Consider the following 16,798-nt stretch of genomic DNA (forward strand, 5'->3'; position numbering starts at 1 on the left):
GTTTTTCGGGTTTGTTTTCTTAAGGATTCCGCTTGTTCCAAATCTTTGCCAATACTTGATATTGCCTATTTTTCTTGTTTTAGCCATCTTGGCGAGTGTGTGGTGATCTCACAACATAGCTTTTTAAAAAAATTTTATTGAAGTTGACACACAATGTTACATCGTTTTCAGGTGGGCAACATCGTGATTAGACAACTCTATATATCATGCTTTACTTACACGAATAGCTACCGTCTGTCATCATATCATGCTATTACAATACCATTGACCATATTCCATATGCTATGCCTTTTTAAAAAGTTTTTTTATTTTTTTAAAAATATTTTATTTATTTATCCATGAGAGACACACACAGAGAGAGAGGCAGAGACACAGGCAGAGGGAGAAGCAGGCTCCTTGCAGGGAGCCCAACGTGGGATTCGATCCTGGGTCTCCAGGATTATGCTCTGGGCCAAAGGCGGCACTAAACCGCTGCGCCACCCAGGGATCCCTAAAAAATAAATGTTGGGACACCTGGGTGGCTCAGCAGTTGGGTGCCTGCCTTCTGCTCAGGTCATGGTCCCGGGATCTGAGATCGAGTCCAGCATCAGGCTCCCTGCAAGGAGCCTGCTTCTCCCTCTGCCTGTGTCTCTGTCTCTCTCTCTCAGTCTGTGTTCTCATGAATAAATAAATAAATCTTTAAAAAAATTAAATAAAAAATAAATGTTTAACATTAATTTTGGCAATTGTGTACATCAGTGCAATTATCACTCTAAACAATATATAGAACACTTCCATTGCTCTAGAAAGTTTCCTCAGTTCTTTCCTACACCTTACCAGATCAACCACTGATCTGTTTCTGCCACTATAAATAAGCTTTGCCTGTTGTAGAACTTCATGTACATGGAATTATACGGCGCTCTACCCACATCTCCTTGGCACTCACTGTTCCTCCCCATACCTGCATTTCCATCCACAATCCCTGCAATCCTTTGGCTGCAGGCTTTCTCTGGATGCTCAGAGACATGAGAGAGGCAGCCCCTTAGTGCCAGGGAGTTAAGGGCTCTAGCATTCTCAACCAGTGACTGATGGGAGTTGGGAGATGTACACCCCAGCTCCCTCATAACTAAAAAAGGATTCCACATTCCACACAGGGTCTCATCCATCCTGGTGGGACTGAGGCCTGGTTTCCCACAATGATAATCTCAGTAATATACACTATCGGTTCTCTTCTCTCCCTGCTTCACTGACTCCTCTACCAGGGCTTCCCGGTATCACCTCCCAGAAAACTACTTGGAATTTAATATCTCAGGGTCTGCTTCTGAGTGAGTCCAACATAAGTTAGCTATATACTCTTCTGGAAAATTCCTATTTTCTGCTTAAGTTGGCAAAAATCTGTTTCTGCTGCTTGCAAGTCGTGGACCCTATTTGAATTAACAGTGGTTCTGGAGTGGTGTGATATTGCACTTGGCCATAAGAAACTATAGCTTTAATTTTTTTAATTTAAATTCAATTTAGTTAACATATACTGTATTATTAGTTTCAGGGGTAGAATTTAGTAATTCATCAATTGCCTATAACATCCAATGATAATTATATCCGGTCCCCTCTTTTTTTTTTCAGGTGCCTTCTTTAATGCCCATCACCCAGTTACCCCTTGCCCCCACCCACCTCCCCTCCAGCACCCTCAGTTTGATTCCTATAGCTAAGAGTTTCTTATGCCTCCTTCTCTGTTTTCACTTTTTTATTTTTCCTTCCCTTCCCCTATGCTCATCTGTTTTGTTTCTTAAATCCCACATATGAGTGAAATCATACGGTTTTTGCCTTTCTCTGACCGACTTATTTCACTTAACATAATAGTCTTTTTTCTAAAGACCATCAGAGCTCTTAAATGGGACATAGAGGGTCTCATGAGCCTTTGTTTCTCATATATAAGCTCAGAACACGAGTTCTGAGCTATGCCTGTGAATGGAATTCCTTGGATGGTTGATGACCAGAGAAAACCAGGTCTCCTGTGATCTTAAGCCATTCCTAGAGTGAAGACTGACCTAAAAATTCTTCCTGGCTGATGATAATCAAGCCGGAATTCCATACTGAGAGAGAAGGCAGGTACTGACTGAGTCACTATCTGTGAGTCCTGCTGATGGGCTTGGGACAGCTTTTAGACTAACGCAGCACATCTAGGTCTTGGAGAAGATGCTGAGTTCTTTGGGGCCCGACAGATGGATCAAGAACCAGAAAAATGTGATTCTTGGAATAGAGTGCCATATGGGCACAGCATAGAGTGGTCAGTTACTGGATCCTCTGGGCCAACTGGAGCCTAGCCTGGTCCTCAGCTCTCTGAAGCCCTTGAGCCCAGCTGACAGAATCTGGAACCGGGTTCTTTGCTATCCTGAGGTTGCAACCAGTCCTGGATATATTTATATAGTCAACACACATGTGCCAGGAGCTGCACAGAGCACAGGGGACATGGGGTAAAATGGACACTCTCCCATTCTTCTCTGTAAGGAAATCATAGGACACATAATCATAGTCGCATAAGCAAGAAAGAGGACCATGGGACATTACACGTGCTGTTGAGGTAGATGTCTGTACAGAGGAGGTGCCCAAACTGAGGAGGGCTGAGCACCCAGGAAGAGAGCCCAAAGGAGGTGGTAGAGGGTATGTCAGCAGACGCGGTGCATGAGCAGACCTGGAGGAATAAGAGCCTGGTGGGTGGTTCTATAGAGTTCAAGGTTAAGTGGCTAGAGATGAAGTTAGGACAAAAGCCCAGTTATGGAAGAATGTGTATGCCATGCCAATGAATTTGGTTTTATTCTTTAAGTCAATAGAGTTTAAATAACATTAATTGAATGGACTAATAATAATTAAATAATAATTATTTATTTAAGCAGTGGATCATGTGGTTATTTTTGCATCTCAGAAAGATTGCTCTGGAAGAAGTATGGAGGATAAGTTAGAGGATGTGAGACCAGAAGCAGGGAGATAATATGACTAATGAAGCCAAGAGGTCATAGAGGCCAAACTAAAACAATGGTAAAGGAAATGTGGAAGAGGTGATAGATATGAGAGAGGGGGAAGAGGTGAAATCAATAAGAATGAAGAAGTCAGGGTGAGTTCAGGGGGATGCCCAGGTCTGCGTGGGGCATCTGGATGATAGTGGCGCTGTCCACCTGGATGGAGGCATGGGGAGGTAGGGCATCTCTGGGTGGAGAGCAGATAGCAAATTGACTTTTGGACATACTGCCATATGTCCGTAGCATATCTCTATCACCATTTCTATTACTGCCCTGACCCCGGCTTTTATAAATACCTTTGTAAATTTATAAGTGCTCAGTGTCCATGTGTCCATTCCATCTCCCCATTACTTGTGAGTTGCAAGTGTCTTGAGCATAGGGATTCATGTGTCCCTCATCTCTATATCCCAGGACCTGGCACAATGACTTGTGACCAACAGTAGGTGCTTAATAAGGGTCCATTGAATAGTAGGGTGACTGCTCCCACAGAGGAATGACTTCAGTCTGTCGCCATCACTGAGTCCTCCTTGGAGTCAGATCCCAAACATGTAGATGAAGTCTCCCTTTAAAGGAGTAGAGGGTTCTGTATGTTGGTAAATTGAACACCAATAAAAAATAAATTTATTAAAAATATATAAAAATAAAAAATAAATTAATTATTTTTATTTTTATTTTTATATATGATAGTCACAGAGAGAGAGAGGCAGAGACACAGGCAGAGGGAGAAGCAGGCCCCATGCACCAGGAGCCCGATGCGGGACTGGATCCCCGGTCTCCAGGATCGTGCCCTGGACCAAAGGCAGGCGCCAAACCGCTGCACCACCCAGGGATCCCAAGAAAAATAAATTAAAGAAGTAGAGGGGAGACCTTTTCTTTCCCTGCCATTATGTGAGGGCCCTGCAGTTTGGACCAGACACAATGGGAAGTGGCCAGACCTAGGACATGGAGTCAGGTGGCTGAGAAGCCCAGGACAGGACAGGCTCTGGACCTGGATCTGTCCAGACCAGGCCTCCTGGAAGTGGGTGCCCACACCTGGGCTGCTCATTGCAGGTAGACGGGCAGGTGGGGGCACTTGAGGTTGGAGGAGGGTGGAGCAGGACTTGGGCTGGGGGCCCTGGAAAGATGGTGCAGGAGCAGGCTGGCTGTGTTGGCCATGCCATCTGGCAAGCCCAAGACCTGCTTGAGCTCAGTTCATCCACCTTAAACCAAACAAAGCCATTGTTTCCTCCACCCATCAGCGGGCCCCGTGACTCAGATCTAATGGATCCTGCATCGTCATCATGAAGGAGGGGCTGTATTACTCGGGTATCAGTCCAAGGCTTAGCAAGAAGTGTGAAGGCTGCTGGGCGAGGCTGGGAAGTGTTGGATTAGCCAGCACGTATGTCCCAGCCCTCACTCCACCCTGGGCCAACACAGGGAGGAACTACCAGCATCCCTGCCAGAGCCAAGTTTTAGGGAATCTCTGTCTTTATTGTACTGATCTTAGCATTTGCGTAGATGCTTACGGCTTTTAGTGCTTGACCTCTGCTCTGCTTCCAGGAATCTGCGCTCAAGCTGCTTCCTTGGCATCACAGTGTCTGCACACATCTCACCTCACACTCTCCTCTTTAGGGTCCTCGCAATTGCCCTGGGAATCAGGCTGGTGATGGTACATGTCAGGGGGCCCATTTCCCAGAGAGCATTACAAGCCCAAGAGAAGCAGGGATGTACTCAAGTTCACCCAATGAATTGGTCCGGGCTGGGAGCGGAGTTTGAGCTGGCCCTCTCCTCCTGCCACTCACCTCCATGTCCAATCTACTCTAACCACAATGAACTCCTTGGTATTTACTTCCTGAGCATACCAAGCTTGCTTCTGTCCCAGGGCCTTGGCCCTGTGGTTCCTCCTTTTGGTGAACTCTTCCCCTAGATCTCTGGAGGACTCACTCCTTCTTGCTTACATGATTCAACAGCTACATAGGAAGCAGAATCTATATACTCAGAGGGAAGGCAAACAAGGTCACACAGTCTGCTTCTGGATTCCACTGCTGGAACGTGGGATGTGGGGTGAGAAGCAGTGATCTGATCTCCCCGGTGGTTCCAGACTCACCGCACGCCCCTCTCCATTTAGTGACCTCACTTTAGCTGCGTTGGCCTCTCTGTTTTCTGGAAGTGCCAAGCTTCTTCTTGCCTCTGGGCCCTCACACATTGTTTCCTATATCTGCAACACTGTTCCACTTTGCTACAGCCTGCCCCAGGCACTCACCCCTTGGCCTTCTCTGACTTCCCAGATGGATAGGTCATTCTTGGATCCTCCCAAAGCACTGAGTGTGTCTCATTTGTAGAACTTATTCTGATGGTGATGATACAGCTCTGCTGCTCATTTGGTACCAGTCACCCACTTAATGACAAGCTGCTTGAGGGCAAGAATTGTGTCTGACTTATTCTCTGCTATGTCCAACACATGGAGCTTAACTGCTTATTAAAACCCAGTTAAGGGACACCTGGATGGCTCAGCGGTTAAGTGTCTGCCTTCCGCTTAGGGCGTGATCCCGGAGTCTCAGGATTGAGTCCCACATCGGGGTCCCCACAGGAAGCCTGCTTCTCCCTCTGCCTATGTCTCTGCCTCTCCCTGTGTCTCTTGTGAATAAATAAATAAAACCTTAAAAAATAAAGTAATAAAATAGAATAAAATGCAGTTGAGTGAATGAATGGATTCTGGATAAATACATGAGGTATATTTGGGTACATTGACATTTATAGGGGGTGCTGTCCAATAGCAGTTGGATATAGGAGTCAGGCTCGTATTTTGGTGGAAGGACAGATTTGAAGTTTGTCACTATGAGTGAATCTAGGAGGTGTTTGTCTAAAGAAAGAGACTTTGGGCAGGGAGGATAGTAGGTGGGCCCAGGGCCCACAGGCTGCCCTTGATTTTACTCTGAAGTTTAGAGGATGCAGAATTCAAGCTTCCTGGTCCCTTGAAGAAGCTAGAAGCATCAGCAGACATTTCTGCCACATTTATAAAGGCCTAAGGTCCAAAAACAAGGGAGGTGATGAACTCATCTGTTTTCCCCTGTCCCCTTCTCACTCTAACCTGGATCACAGGCAGACAAACCTGTGGGCAGACCAGATGAGAAATGCAGAGGTCCAAGAACTTCATCAGGCAGAAAGGTGGGGGAAGGCAAAGGGCTGGACCTGCTTAGCCTGGAGATGCTCACCTGGGACTCATGCAGGTATGCAGATGCAGGAGGCTAGAGACAGAGCTGGGAACCATCTTGGGAGTCTTGGGGAAATGGATCTCTTGTATGAGGAAGAACTCAGTTCAAAGCCATTCAACAATGAAACTGGTAGATAGTCCCTAAATCCCTAAAAGTTGAATGACTTTGTGGTGGGGCTGCTGTAGGAAGGTGTGAGAAGTGGTAGACAGGACCTAGGTGACCTTTAAATTTACCTCCCCACCCTTTATGAAATGTTTTTGCTCTAGGGCAGGAAGTCATCATTAAATATTTGTTCTGTGTGGGTAAGCAATGGAGGGATAGCTGCCACCTGCCTTAGAGGCATCTGTGGGCCTGTGTGTTTCCTGAGGAGGGGCAGGAGGTGAGTCATAGATCTGAGGCTGGGCTTGGCTACAGGCCTGGCCTCCATTAGTTTGTAGGGGTGACTGGCTAGCTCCCTGAAGCCCCCAAAGGGTCTACTCTCAAATAAGAATCTTTCCAATTAACTAATTTATCTTTTGTTGTTGTTGTTGTTGTTGAGAATTTACTTATTTATTTGAGAGAGAGAAAGTGAGAGAGAGGCATACATAAGCTAGGAGGAGTGGCAGAGGCAGAGGGAGAAGCAGAACCCCAGCTGAGCTGGGAGCCCAACTCGGGGCTCGATCCCAGGACCCTGAGAACATGACCTGAGAGCTTAACCGACTGAGCCACCCAGGCACCCCGATTCATTTAATTTTCTTACAACTTACCTATAGGCTTGAAATCTTTCAAAATAAAAATAATTTTAAAAACATTGAAACTTAGATTTACGTATTTTAGAGACTCAGTGTCTGTAGTTTTAAATTCTTCCCAGGGAAATTGAGTCTGTAAATGGAGCTAAAAATCACTGATCTAAATTAATCAGAGAAATGCATATATAAATAAAATTTTATTATTCTGTTTATAAATCAGAAAGTCTTTGAAAGCAGATAACCAAATATCTGATATATATATTTTCATTTTTCTTGAAAAGAATCTTGTCTGTATTTAGCCCATTAAAATGCAAAAGGCACATAATATATGCAAAGCATGAGGGCATCTTTTTTTTTTTTTTTTTTTTTAGAGACAGAGAGAGCATGGGGTGGGGGGCGGTCAGAGGGAAAAGGAGAGAGAAACTCAAGCAGGCTCCATATCCAGCATGGAGCCCGACATGGGGGCTTGAGCTCATGACCCTGAGATCATGACCTGAGCTAAAACCAAGAGTTGGATGCCTAACTGACTGAGCCACCCAGGAGCGAGGAAGTCACCGTTATGTTTTATTTTACCTTCCCCCCTTCTCCTCCCCATATCAATTGTGCCCTTTCATAGTAAGGGGGGAAAAAGACATGAAAAGAACCATTTATTTATTTACTTATTTATTCATGAGAGACGCACAGAGAGAGGCAGAGACATAGGCAGAGAGAGAAGCAGGCTCCCCAAGGAGCAGGGAACCCGATGTGGGATTCTATCCTTGAACTCCGGGATCACGCCGAGCCGAAGGCAGATGCTCAACCGAGCCACCCAGGCATCCTGAAAAGAACCATTTCTATTTATATTTACACCTCACTTCATCCTCTGCAAAATGTTTTCTCATCCGCTGTCCCCACTGTCCTCTTCACAGCAGCCTCAGGAGGGAGACAGAGTCAGAACTGCCATCTCTATGTTGTGCATGGGTAAACTGACACCTAGTTAAGGAGAATGTCTTTTTGACAGTCACAAAGTTGTTTGGTGAAGGCACTTGCAAAGTCGCCCATGGCTCCAGCCCCTTTCTCTGCCTTCCGCCCCCTTTCAGTTGCTGCTTTTCTTTTTGTTTCTCTTTCCTTCTGATCTGCCTGTCTCTCCTTTCTGTCTTTTTGACTTGGTTTCTCTTTTTCTACTTCAATTTCCCTCTCCCTCTTGCTCCAGCCCTCAGATTGGTGGCAGCTCTGTAGGTTGTCCAAATTTCTCCTCACTCTGGAAATATGCCAGCCCCATGGGCACAGCCCCAGGCCACCACAAGCTTAGCATCTCTGGTGCCATGGTGCAGATATTAACTTGATGCCACTCCCGGCCTCTCCATCTGGCCCTAGATAAGATAAGAGTGAGGATCAGCCTTATAAACAGGCCTCAATCATTGCCCTGACCCAGACCCCTGCTAGCTCGGACCACATCAGCCCAGGATCAGCATGGCTGTCCGCCTGTGGGTGGTCGCCCTGGCCGTGGCCACCCTTCTCATTGTGGACAGAGGTGAGTGGACAGAGCCTGGATTCTCTGTGACTTGGTGTTGGTAGATAAGCTTGTGGTGGGGGCAGAGGCAGAGTCTGGTGCATCCTGTGACGTCTTGGTTTTCTGCATAGAACTTCTTTCTGTACCTCTCCATTGTGGTGGGACCTGGGTTCAAATCCTGACTCTGGCCCAGAATTACAAAAGCCCCTTTCCTCTTGGGGCCTCTGTTTTTCCAGCTATGGAATAGGAAATCCATCTAGCTCACTAAGAGTACCTTGCTGGGCAGCCCGGGTAGCTCAGCGGTTTAGCGCCACCTTCAGCCCAGGGCCTGATCCTGGAGACCCGGGATCGAGTCCCACGTTGGGCTCCCTGCATGGAGCCTGCTTCTCTCTCTGTCTGTGTCTCTGCCTCTGTGTGTGTGTGTGTGTGTGTGTGTGTGTGTGTGTCTCATGAATAAATAAATAAAAATCTTTAAAAAAAGAGTACCTTGCTACTCACTAGAGTACCTTGCTACTCTAAGCAACTACTTGGTGAGAGATCTGGGAAGCAGCAGGGAGCAGGCCTGTCTCAGGAGAGACAGGTAAATCTGCTGGCTGCAAGGTAGTAGGTGCTGAAGGAAGCCTGGCCTTGGTCCTCTGAGGTCCTATCTGCTGTGACAGCCTATGCTTGTGGGATGGACAGCAGCTGTGTGAGGAACGGTAGCCTTTGTCCCAGGCTGGACACATGCTGGAGTAGGGCCTCCTTAGGGCCTGGATCACCTCTGTGGTCTCACATCTACTGTGTATCAGGCATTGTTCTGGGCCCTTAAGACGTATCAGTGAGCAAACATAAAGAGAACTACCTTGATGGAGCTTCAATCCAATGGAGTAGGATGGAAGGGAATAGACAATAAGATAGGTACAATGTTAGAATGTTATAGAGGCTGAAGAAGAAATATTGGGCAGGGTGAAGAGGGGGCTGCAGTGCTAAATCAGGGGGTTCTCTCCTAGAACAATGCTTGAAGCGGGGAAGGGAGTGAGCCGTGTGGATATCTGGGAGGAGAGGGTTTTGGACAGAGGGAACGGACAGTACAAAGGCCTTGAGGCAGGAGGACGGCTGGAGTGTTTGAGGTATGGCAAGGAGACCAGTGTGGCAGGAAGGGAATGAGACGCAGGGTGCAGAGCAACGGGAGAAGAGATGATAGAGGCAACTAGGAACCATACTGAGTAATGTAAGGCCAATATGAGAACTTGGCTTTCCCTCTGAATGAAATGGGAGACACTGAAGTATTTTGAGCAGAGTTGTGTTAAAAGGATCACTCCAGTTGCTATGCTGAGAACAGACTACAGGGCGAAGCAGGGAGACTACTTAGGACCCCCTCTGGACAGCTACTGACCTTATGGTCCACTCTCATTTCCCTGAGGACATAGTCCTAGGGGCTAGGGCAACAGAGAATGGGTCTGGGGGCTCTGGCCCAGCATAGCCTGCTTACTCCCAGCTTGGCATCCATTCCCTTAGCAGTTTTCCTATTGGGAACACTGAGGAGGCCTATCCTGAAGAGTCCTTGTGCCCGTTTCAGATTCCTGCCTGGCCTGAGGACAGGGGTCAAGGGCAGCCTGAGAGTAAATGCAACCTGTTCCCACATCCTCCAGGAAAAAGTTCTGATACCACAGGCTTCTGAACTCCTCCTCCCAACAATGCACGTTAGTTGGTCAGTTCCTGAACACCCACTCTGTGGGGGGCATTGCTGCATGGAGGCAGAAATATAGGAACCCCAAGGAACTCAGGTCCGTAGGGAGGCAAGAGTGACCCAGTGAGTGGGACAGTATGTGGTGATATGAAAGAAGATGCTATGATGTGGTCCCCAAAATTCATGTTGAAATCCTAATCCCCAAGGTGATGGTATTGGGAGAGGACTAGGTCATGAGGGTACAGCCCTCATGAATGCGATTAGTGCCCTTACAAAAGAGACCCCAGAGAGTTCCCTTGCTCCTTCTACCATGTGAGGACACAGTGAGAAGGTACGAGCTATGAACTGGGAAGAGGGCCCTCACCAGATGCCAAATCCGTCAGTGCCATGACTTTAGACTTCCCAGCTTCTAGAACTGTGAGAAATGTTTATAAGATCCCCAGTTTATAGTATTTTGTTATAGCAGCCCAAATGGACAAAAACTGAAGCCTAAATCTGGGTCTGCTCAGGAAACCCTAGGGGACATCAGGGAAGGCTTCATGGGGAAGTAGCATCTAAGCCTTGAAATGAAGATAAAATCAGTAGAAGGGGGAGAAGGACACTTCAGGTAGAGAGACACAGTACAGGCTGAAGCACAGTCTGTCCTGGAAGAGCTGAGAGGCATAGGAACATGGGGAGATGTACTAGGAAGTAAGTCCAGGAGCAAGTTTGTTATGAGCTCATGCAGGGCCCTAATAGGATGAAGTAGCTCAGTTATCACAAAGAGCCACGGAAGGCCTTTACATTTTTTTAGTGCTTTTTGTCTTTTAAAAAATATATTATTTATTTATTTATTTATTCATGAGAGACAGAGAGAGAGAGGCAGAGACATAAGCAGAGGGAGAAGCAGGCTCCTGCAGGGAGCCTGATGCAGAATTCGATCCCAGGACCCTGGGATCATGACCTGAGCTGAAGGCAGACACTCAACCACTGAGCCACCCAGGTGCCCCTTTTTAGTGCTCTTTCATCCCCTAACAGTCATGTACCACTAAATAAACAAATCTTATCACTCAATGAGTCATACTCAATTAATTTTGACAGTGCACGTACCCGTGTAACCCAAACCTCTATCAAGATAAAAAAACATTTCTGGGGTGCCTGGCTGGCTCAGTCAGTAGAACATGCAACTCTTGATCTCAGGATTGTGAGTTTGAGCCCCATGTTGGGTGTGGAGCCTAGTTAAAATAAAAATTAAAAAAACAAAGAACAAAAAATGTTTCCTATACTCCAGAAACTTCCCTCATGCTGGTCAGTCCCTTCCATTTCCCCACTCTTGAGGCAATCACTGCTTTTTTTCCTACCATAAATGAGTTTGGCCTGTTCTAGAATGTCACATAGAAAGTTGTATTTATCCCCAAGCTGTCCTTGACCTTGGCCTACGGTGCCTTTCATAATAGCATGTAGCCTTGTGTCTGGCTTCTTCTGCTCAGCGTGTTTTGAGATCCAGCCATGTTGCTGGATAGATCAGTTGTTTGCTTGTTTTATTGCTGAGGTGCATCCCAGTGTACATATATCATAGTTTACCCATTCTGTTGAAGGACATTTGGATAATTTCTCATTTCTAGTTTCATAATCATGGGTTTTGAGCATGCGGTGACAAGGTTGGGTTTGCATCTTAATGCCTCAGTGCCAAGCTTAGATAGCCTATCAGAGGTCACTTCATCTCAATTCCCTTCTCCCTCTCTACCTTGGAAATCTCTTATAATAGCAACCCCAGGAAAAGCTAAAACTGCAGCAGTAGGCACACCTCCAGTGAGGGAGAACTATTTCTGGAGACAGTTCCTTCATTGAAGCAGTTTCCACGGAGAAAATTCTGGAACACAAACCTGCCTCCCTGCAGCCTCCTCGCAAGAATGGGCTCTGCCCTGTGAGGTTGAGAAGACCTTGGCCCCTTGAACAGCCCTTAAGAGACTTCAGGAAGCGTCCTGCCCTTCACCCATTTACATCGACACTTTTCCTTCCACCTGTGGCATTAGATGTGGTTCTGTTCCTCATCCACCTGTCATATTCACCAGTCACATCAGTTTGTTCACATCCTGTGAGCAGGGGCACCTAGACTTGGAAGAGCTGAAATGCACAACTGTGTATATGAAAAGAACCAGGCTAGGGAGTGACAGATCTGTGTGCAATCCCAGCTCAGTCCTTAACAAACCGTATGGCTTTAACTTCTGAGCCTCTTTCAGACTCAGGCTCGCATTTGGTGTCTTGGGGGGTGCTCATGGGATACACACACAAAGATGGGGAAAGTTGTGATGCAGTACAACAGAAGCCTCCAATGACCCTACTGGGAGCTTTGGATCTGGGGTGGCCTTTCAGAACTGTTTAATAGAGATGAAGGATTCTGGTCATTGTATCAATATCCACTTGTCATTGGATATGGTCTGTTCCTGGGTAGGAGATGCAACCATGGGTGAGGCACTCTGTTCTCTAAGAGTAATTTCTAGGAAAGGACTTGCTGTGAGTGGCTAATACTCCCGGCAGCTGAGGAAATGAGCACCTTGGTTCTACCTGAGGGCAGGATGTGTGTAGCAGATGGCGGCATCCACCACTGCCCCCTTGCTTGTACAGAACAGTGAGAGAGCTGTGAAGAGTATTTAAGATCATGTATTCTCAATGTTTGGCCCATAGTAACTGAATTATTTTGATAATCATATGGGCCATAACAATCCCAGTGGAATCAGGCTGGACTGTCACCTCCCTAACTCTAGATCTTCTGTCTCTATTCTAGCAACCCAAGGTCACAACAGTTTTCTGGGATTCCCCGCCGTCTGGTGACTCAATACATTTCCTTAAGGAATTCCAGACTGGGTGGTAGCTGGAACAGGTTTCCTTTTTTTTTTTCTGGGACAGGTTTCCTAAAGCAGTCCTCAGACCCCAGACCAGTTGCCTAGAGCCATCATCACCTCACTCTTCCTTTTTTGCCTTTCAGAAGTGCCAGTGTCTGCGGTAAAGGTCATTTCCCCAAGAATGGTAAGGCAGCTGCTTCTAGTTTTGGCCCTGGGCTGCTGTCCTGGCCTTCCTTCTGCATCCATGCTAAGAAACCAGCATTTGTCTTATGCTTCTACTCAAATAACTCTGATGGCTTCAAAGTGGCTAGTGTAGCCTCCTGAGATTGCATGCTCCCTAGGTTAAGCCTTCCATACTGAGTTGGCCAAGCCTCTTCACCAAGGTCTCAAACTTGGTTTCCAGAACCTTGAGAGATCTGTCCCAACCTGGTTTCCAATATCCCTGCCAGCAGCAAGATCCCCTGCCCAGGCTGAGCAGGACTGAGTGCACTTTCTGCTTTGTGTAGTGAAGAGGGACAGGCCATGGGGTTCAGGCCAGAGGTACCCTGGCCCTCTGATGTGGTCCAGCCTCCCCCAACCACACGCCATCGTCCATCCAACCCTTCACTCTGAAGGAAAGACACCAAGTCTGAACCCCTGATTCTACTTTGGTCCTGGGTCTGATATCCCCAAGGCAGTGGGGCTTGCCTCCTTGAGACCCTCAACCCAACCTTCACCTAGGTGAACAAGGAGGCTCAAAGCCACCTTCCCATCCAGCAGCTGCCACATCTGCACTGTCAGCCCATCAGACCCAAACCTATTATTGTGCCAGATGATACATGGTTTCAATTAACCGTACATTAAAAGAATACTATTATTCATTTACAGTGTTTACAGAGGAGGAAACTGAGGTTCTGAGAGTGGAGATAGCTCTCACAACTTCACTCATCAGCACAGAAGTCAGGCTCTTGGTCTCATGACCACCACCCCACACTGCCTCTCTCACCCCATCCTGTCCCACTCTTCGACCCAGTCCTGACCTGGGGCCTGCCCTGAAACTCTCTCAGACTAGCCTCATTTAAGTCTCAAGCCCTGTCCCATTTCTCCAGCCATCCCACACCAGGGGCCCAATGGGTCATGTTGGCCAGGGTGAGTGGAGGAGCTCTCACAATGGAGGGGCCCCCTGGGAATGCTGGGTGGTTCTGTCTCCTGGAGTCCTCACAGAGACCAGCAAGAGAAGTTCTAGTTAGATCCTCTGAAGAGTGTGTGAACCCACCCCCAGGAGCTTGAGGGCATAAACTCATTCGATAGACATAAACACAGACATATACTTGGATGCCCACAGACCTGTGTTCAGCAGATGTGTGTACAGAGCCACAGCCATATGCCTAGTACTACACACACACCTAAGCAAACATGTTGAGATGCCCTGAATGGTTAGTTTCATGCCTGTTGGACCAACACTGGGGCCTTCTTGAATCTGGCTCTTCCCTGGAGCCCCTGACTCCAAGCAAAGTCCCTGGGTCCCTTCTCGCTGCCTCTGAATCACTGCGTGCCCTTCACCTCTCCCTCTCTTTCACAGCCCATCTGTGAGCACATGGGGGAATCTCCAGTCTGTGCCCAGACATCCAACCCGGTCTGTGGCACTGATGGCGTCACATATGACAATGAATGCCAGGTCTGCTTGACTCGGATGTAAGTCTACCCTACACCTTCCCCTCAGCTTGCTTGGGGGGGCCTTATCTCTGGTGCATTCCAAGTGTAAAGAGAGCAAAACTTGATCTGCCTCTTATTTATACCCTTGGCCTGAGAAGAGTCGTCTGACATTGCCCCTAACAGAATCAGCCCAAGTCTATTTCAGAGAAGGCACATGGTTCCAAGTATAAGGCCTCAGCTAGTAAGGGAGTGAGGGGTGGGGTGCAGAAACCCCAGGTTCTTCCCCTTATTCTGCCTCTGACTGACTAGGTGACTTCATTTGTTCATTTATTCCTCCAGCCAACAATTATTTATTGAGCATCTACTATATGCTGGGCACTGGGGATATAAGAGGGCGTAAGCCAAACAGCATCCCTGCATTCCAGGGCATATGGTAGTCTAAGGAGGAAGGCAAGCTAATGGTCAGCCAACTGTAGCATAGATTGCTCAAGGCTCAGATGGGTGTACCCAGGATACTGTGAGTGCAAGGCAAGGACAAGGGCAGGGAAGACTTTCCAGCTTAGCTCTGAAAAATAAGTTGAAACTAGCTTGGAAAAGGAAAGACCAAGGAAAGGTAATTCCAAGTAGTGAGAGGAGTTTGGAAAGGTCTGGAAGGGAAAGAAAAGTTTGGATTTGAGAAAATATAAGAAATTGGATATGCTGGAGTATAAAGTTTAAAGGAGGGTAGAGAGAGGCAAGAAATGAGTCTTGAGAGGCGAAAAGGGCCAGAACAAGATGTTGGTATGTCTCATCACCTAATTGATCTCCTTTCTTCGTTCATAAAACCCTTGAGGGGATGCCTGGGTGGCTCAGCAGTTGAGCGTCTGCCTTCAGCTCAGGGTATGATCCCAGTTCAGGGATCAAGTCCTGCATTGGGCTCCCTGTGACAAGCCTGCTTCTCTCTCTGCCTGTGTCTCTGCCTCTCTCTCTGTGTCTCTCATGAATAAATAAATCAAATCTTTTTAAAAAAACAAAAACCCTTGAAGTGGGCCAGAGCTAAGTGAGATCATGGAGAGAAGACAGTCTTCAGAAGCCACAGCATTCTGGACAGAGAGGCAGGAGAGCAGCAAGATTTTCCTAACTGAGCTGGGGGGCAGTGGGGATCTAGATGGTTTGTGGAGGGCAATGAGGTCTGTGGACGGCTGAGCCTTTGGGGTAGCCTGGTTGAGGTGTGGCTAGAGTTCAAGACAGAGTCAGGGCTGGAGACAGATTCAGCAGCCGTCAGACAACATTCCAGATGTCCTGCAGGAGGATGTGCAAGAGGGAAAAGCTGTAGAACGATGTGCCCAGGGATCCCCCGACCTGCCCTATGCCTACACTGAGTGGGGGGAAGTGGGGAGGGCTCAGCAGGGTGTCTGGATAGACTGGACCAGGCAGGGTCCCTTGAAGGGTTTGTTCCAGTACCTGATGAGATGGGCCTCATATCTGCCTCCTGTGATCCTAGGAAAACCAAACACGACATCCAGATCGTGAAGGATGGCAAATGTGGACCCTCATCGCAGCCTCTTAAGCCATGAAGTCTTGGGCTAGAGAACAATGGTGGGAGTGGAGGATGTGACATGAATAAAAGATCCAGCCCAACTCAGCCAAGTGAGCCAGTGTCTTTGGGGACTCTGGGGAAGTGGTTGGTGGTGGTGGGCATTTGCCCTGACTTCCCTATACTTAAATCTGATGTCTTCTCCATCACTCCAGTGCTCCTCAATCCTGTCACATTTCCCTAGAGGTCCCAGGTCTCTTCTGCTTCTTCAAGAAGTCAGCCTCCGTCCCCAGTGGGCATATCTGTCCCAGCCTGCTTGTCACTAAGGTCAAGAACCTAGGTGACATCTGTACCGTCTGCCATTGCCAGAGAGCTGCACCCAGCCTTTGGGAAAGTCCTACACCCTTCATGACCTTCCCCCTGGGCTGCACCAGCACCCCAAGTTTTACACACATGTGGATACTGCTGTGGCTGATATTTAGGTAGTATGCACAGTATATCTGAATTACTTGTTAAAATACTGACGTAGGTCTGTAACCCCAAGACTTTGAGTGTCCCCCTGCACCTTGGCCACCCATAGCAGGATGACTTCCGGACCCTGTTCTGTTCTTTTGGTCACCATCCATTCTGTTAATGTTGGCACTGGACACAACCCCAGGCTCACGTGTACCTATACAATATCCTACAAAAATACACAGCACCCAGAAATCCCACCACAGAGACCCCAGTCTAACCCTAACCTT

At 47.5% G+C, this 16,798-nt stretch overlaps 1 protein-coding gene across 1 annotated transcript; it reads left to right on the forward strand.

Moving 5' to 3' along the window:
* Positions 1–8,280: 8,280 nt before the first annotated feature.
* SPINK4 (serine peptidase inhibitor Kazal type 4) lies at positions 8,281–16,163 on the forward strand. The gene is made up of 4 exons (XM_038552599.1): positions 8,281–8,431; positions 13,048–13,088; positions 14,466–14,578; positions 16,023–16,163. The coding sequence occupies exons 1-4, from the start codon at positions 8,371–8,373 to the stop codon at positions 16,093–16,095; spliced, it is 288 nt and encodes a 95-aa protein (XP_038408527.1). The 5' UTR covers positions 8,281–8,370; the 3' UTR covers positions 16,096–16,163.
* The last annotated feature ends 635 nt before the right edge of the window (positions 16,164–16,798 follow it).

The sequence above is a fragment of the Canis lupus genome, chromosome 11 (genome assembly GCF_011100685.1).
Source record: "Canis lupus familiaris isolate Mischka breed German Shepherd chromosome 11, alternate assembly UU_Cfam_GSD_1.0, whole genome shotgun sequence".
Classification (NCBI taxonomy): Eukaryota; Metazoa; Chordata; class Mammalia; order Carnivora; family Canidae; genus Canis; species Canis lupus.

Excerpts from the sequence above, each read along its gene's own strand:
- SPINK4 (XM_038552599.1), top strand. The coding sequence starts at position 8,371 with ATGGCTGTCCGCCTGTGGGTGGTCGCCCTGGCCGTGGCCACCCTTCTC. Across the intron at positions 8,432-13,047 it reads CCTTCTCATTGTGGACAGAG|AAGTGCCAGTGTCTGCGGTA; the intron begins GTGAGTGGACAG and ends TTTGCCTTTCAG. Across the intron at positions 13,089-14,465 it reads AGGTCATTTCCCCAAGAATG|CCCATCTGTGAGCACATGGG; the intron begins GTAAGGCAGCTG and ends TCTCTTTCACAG.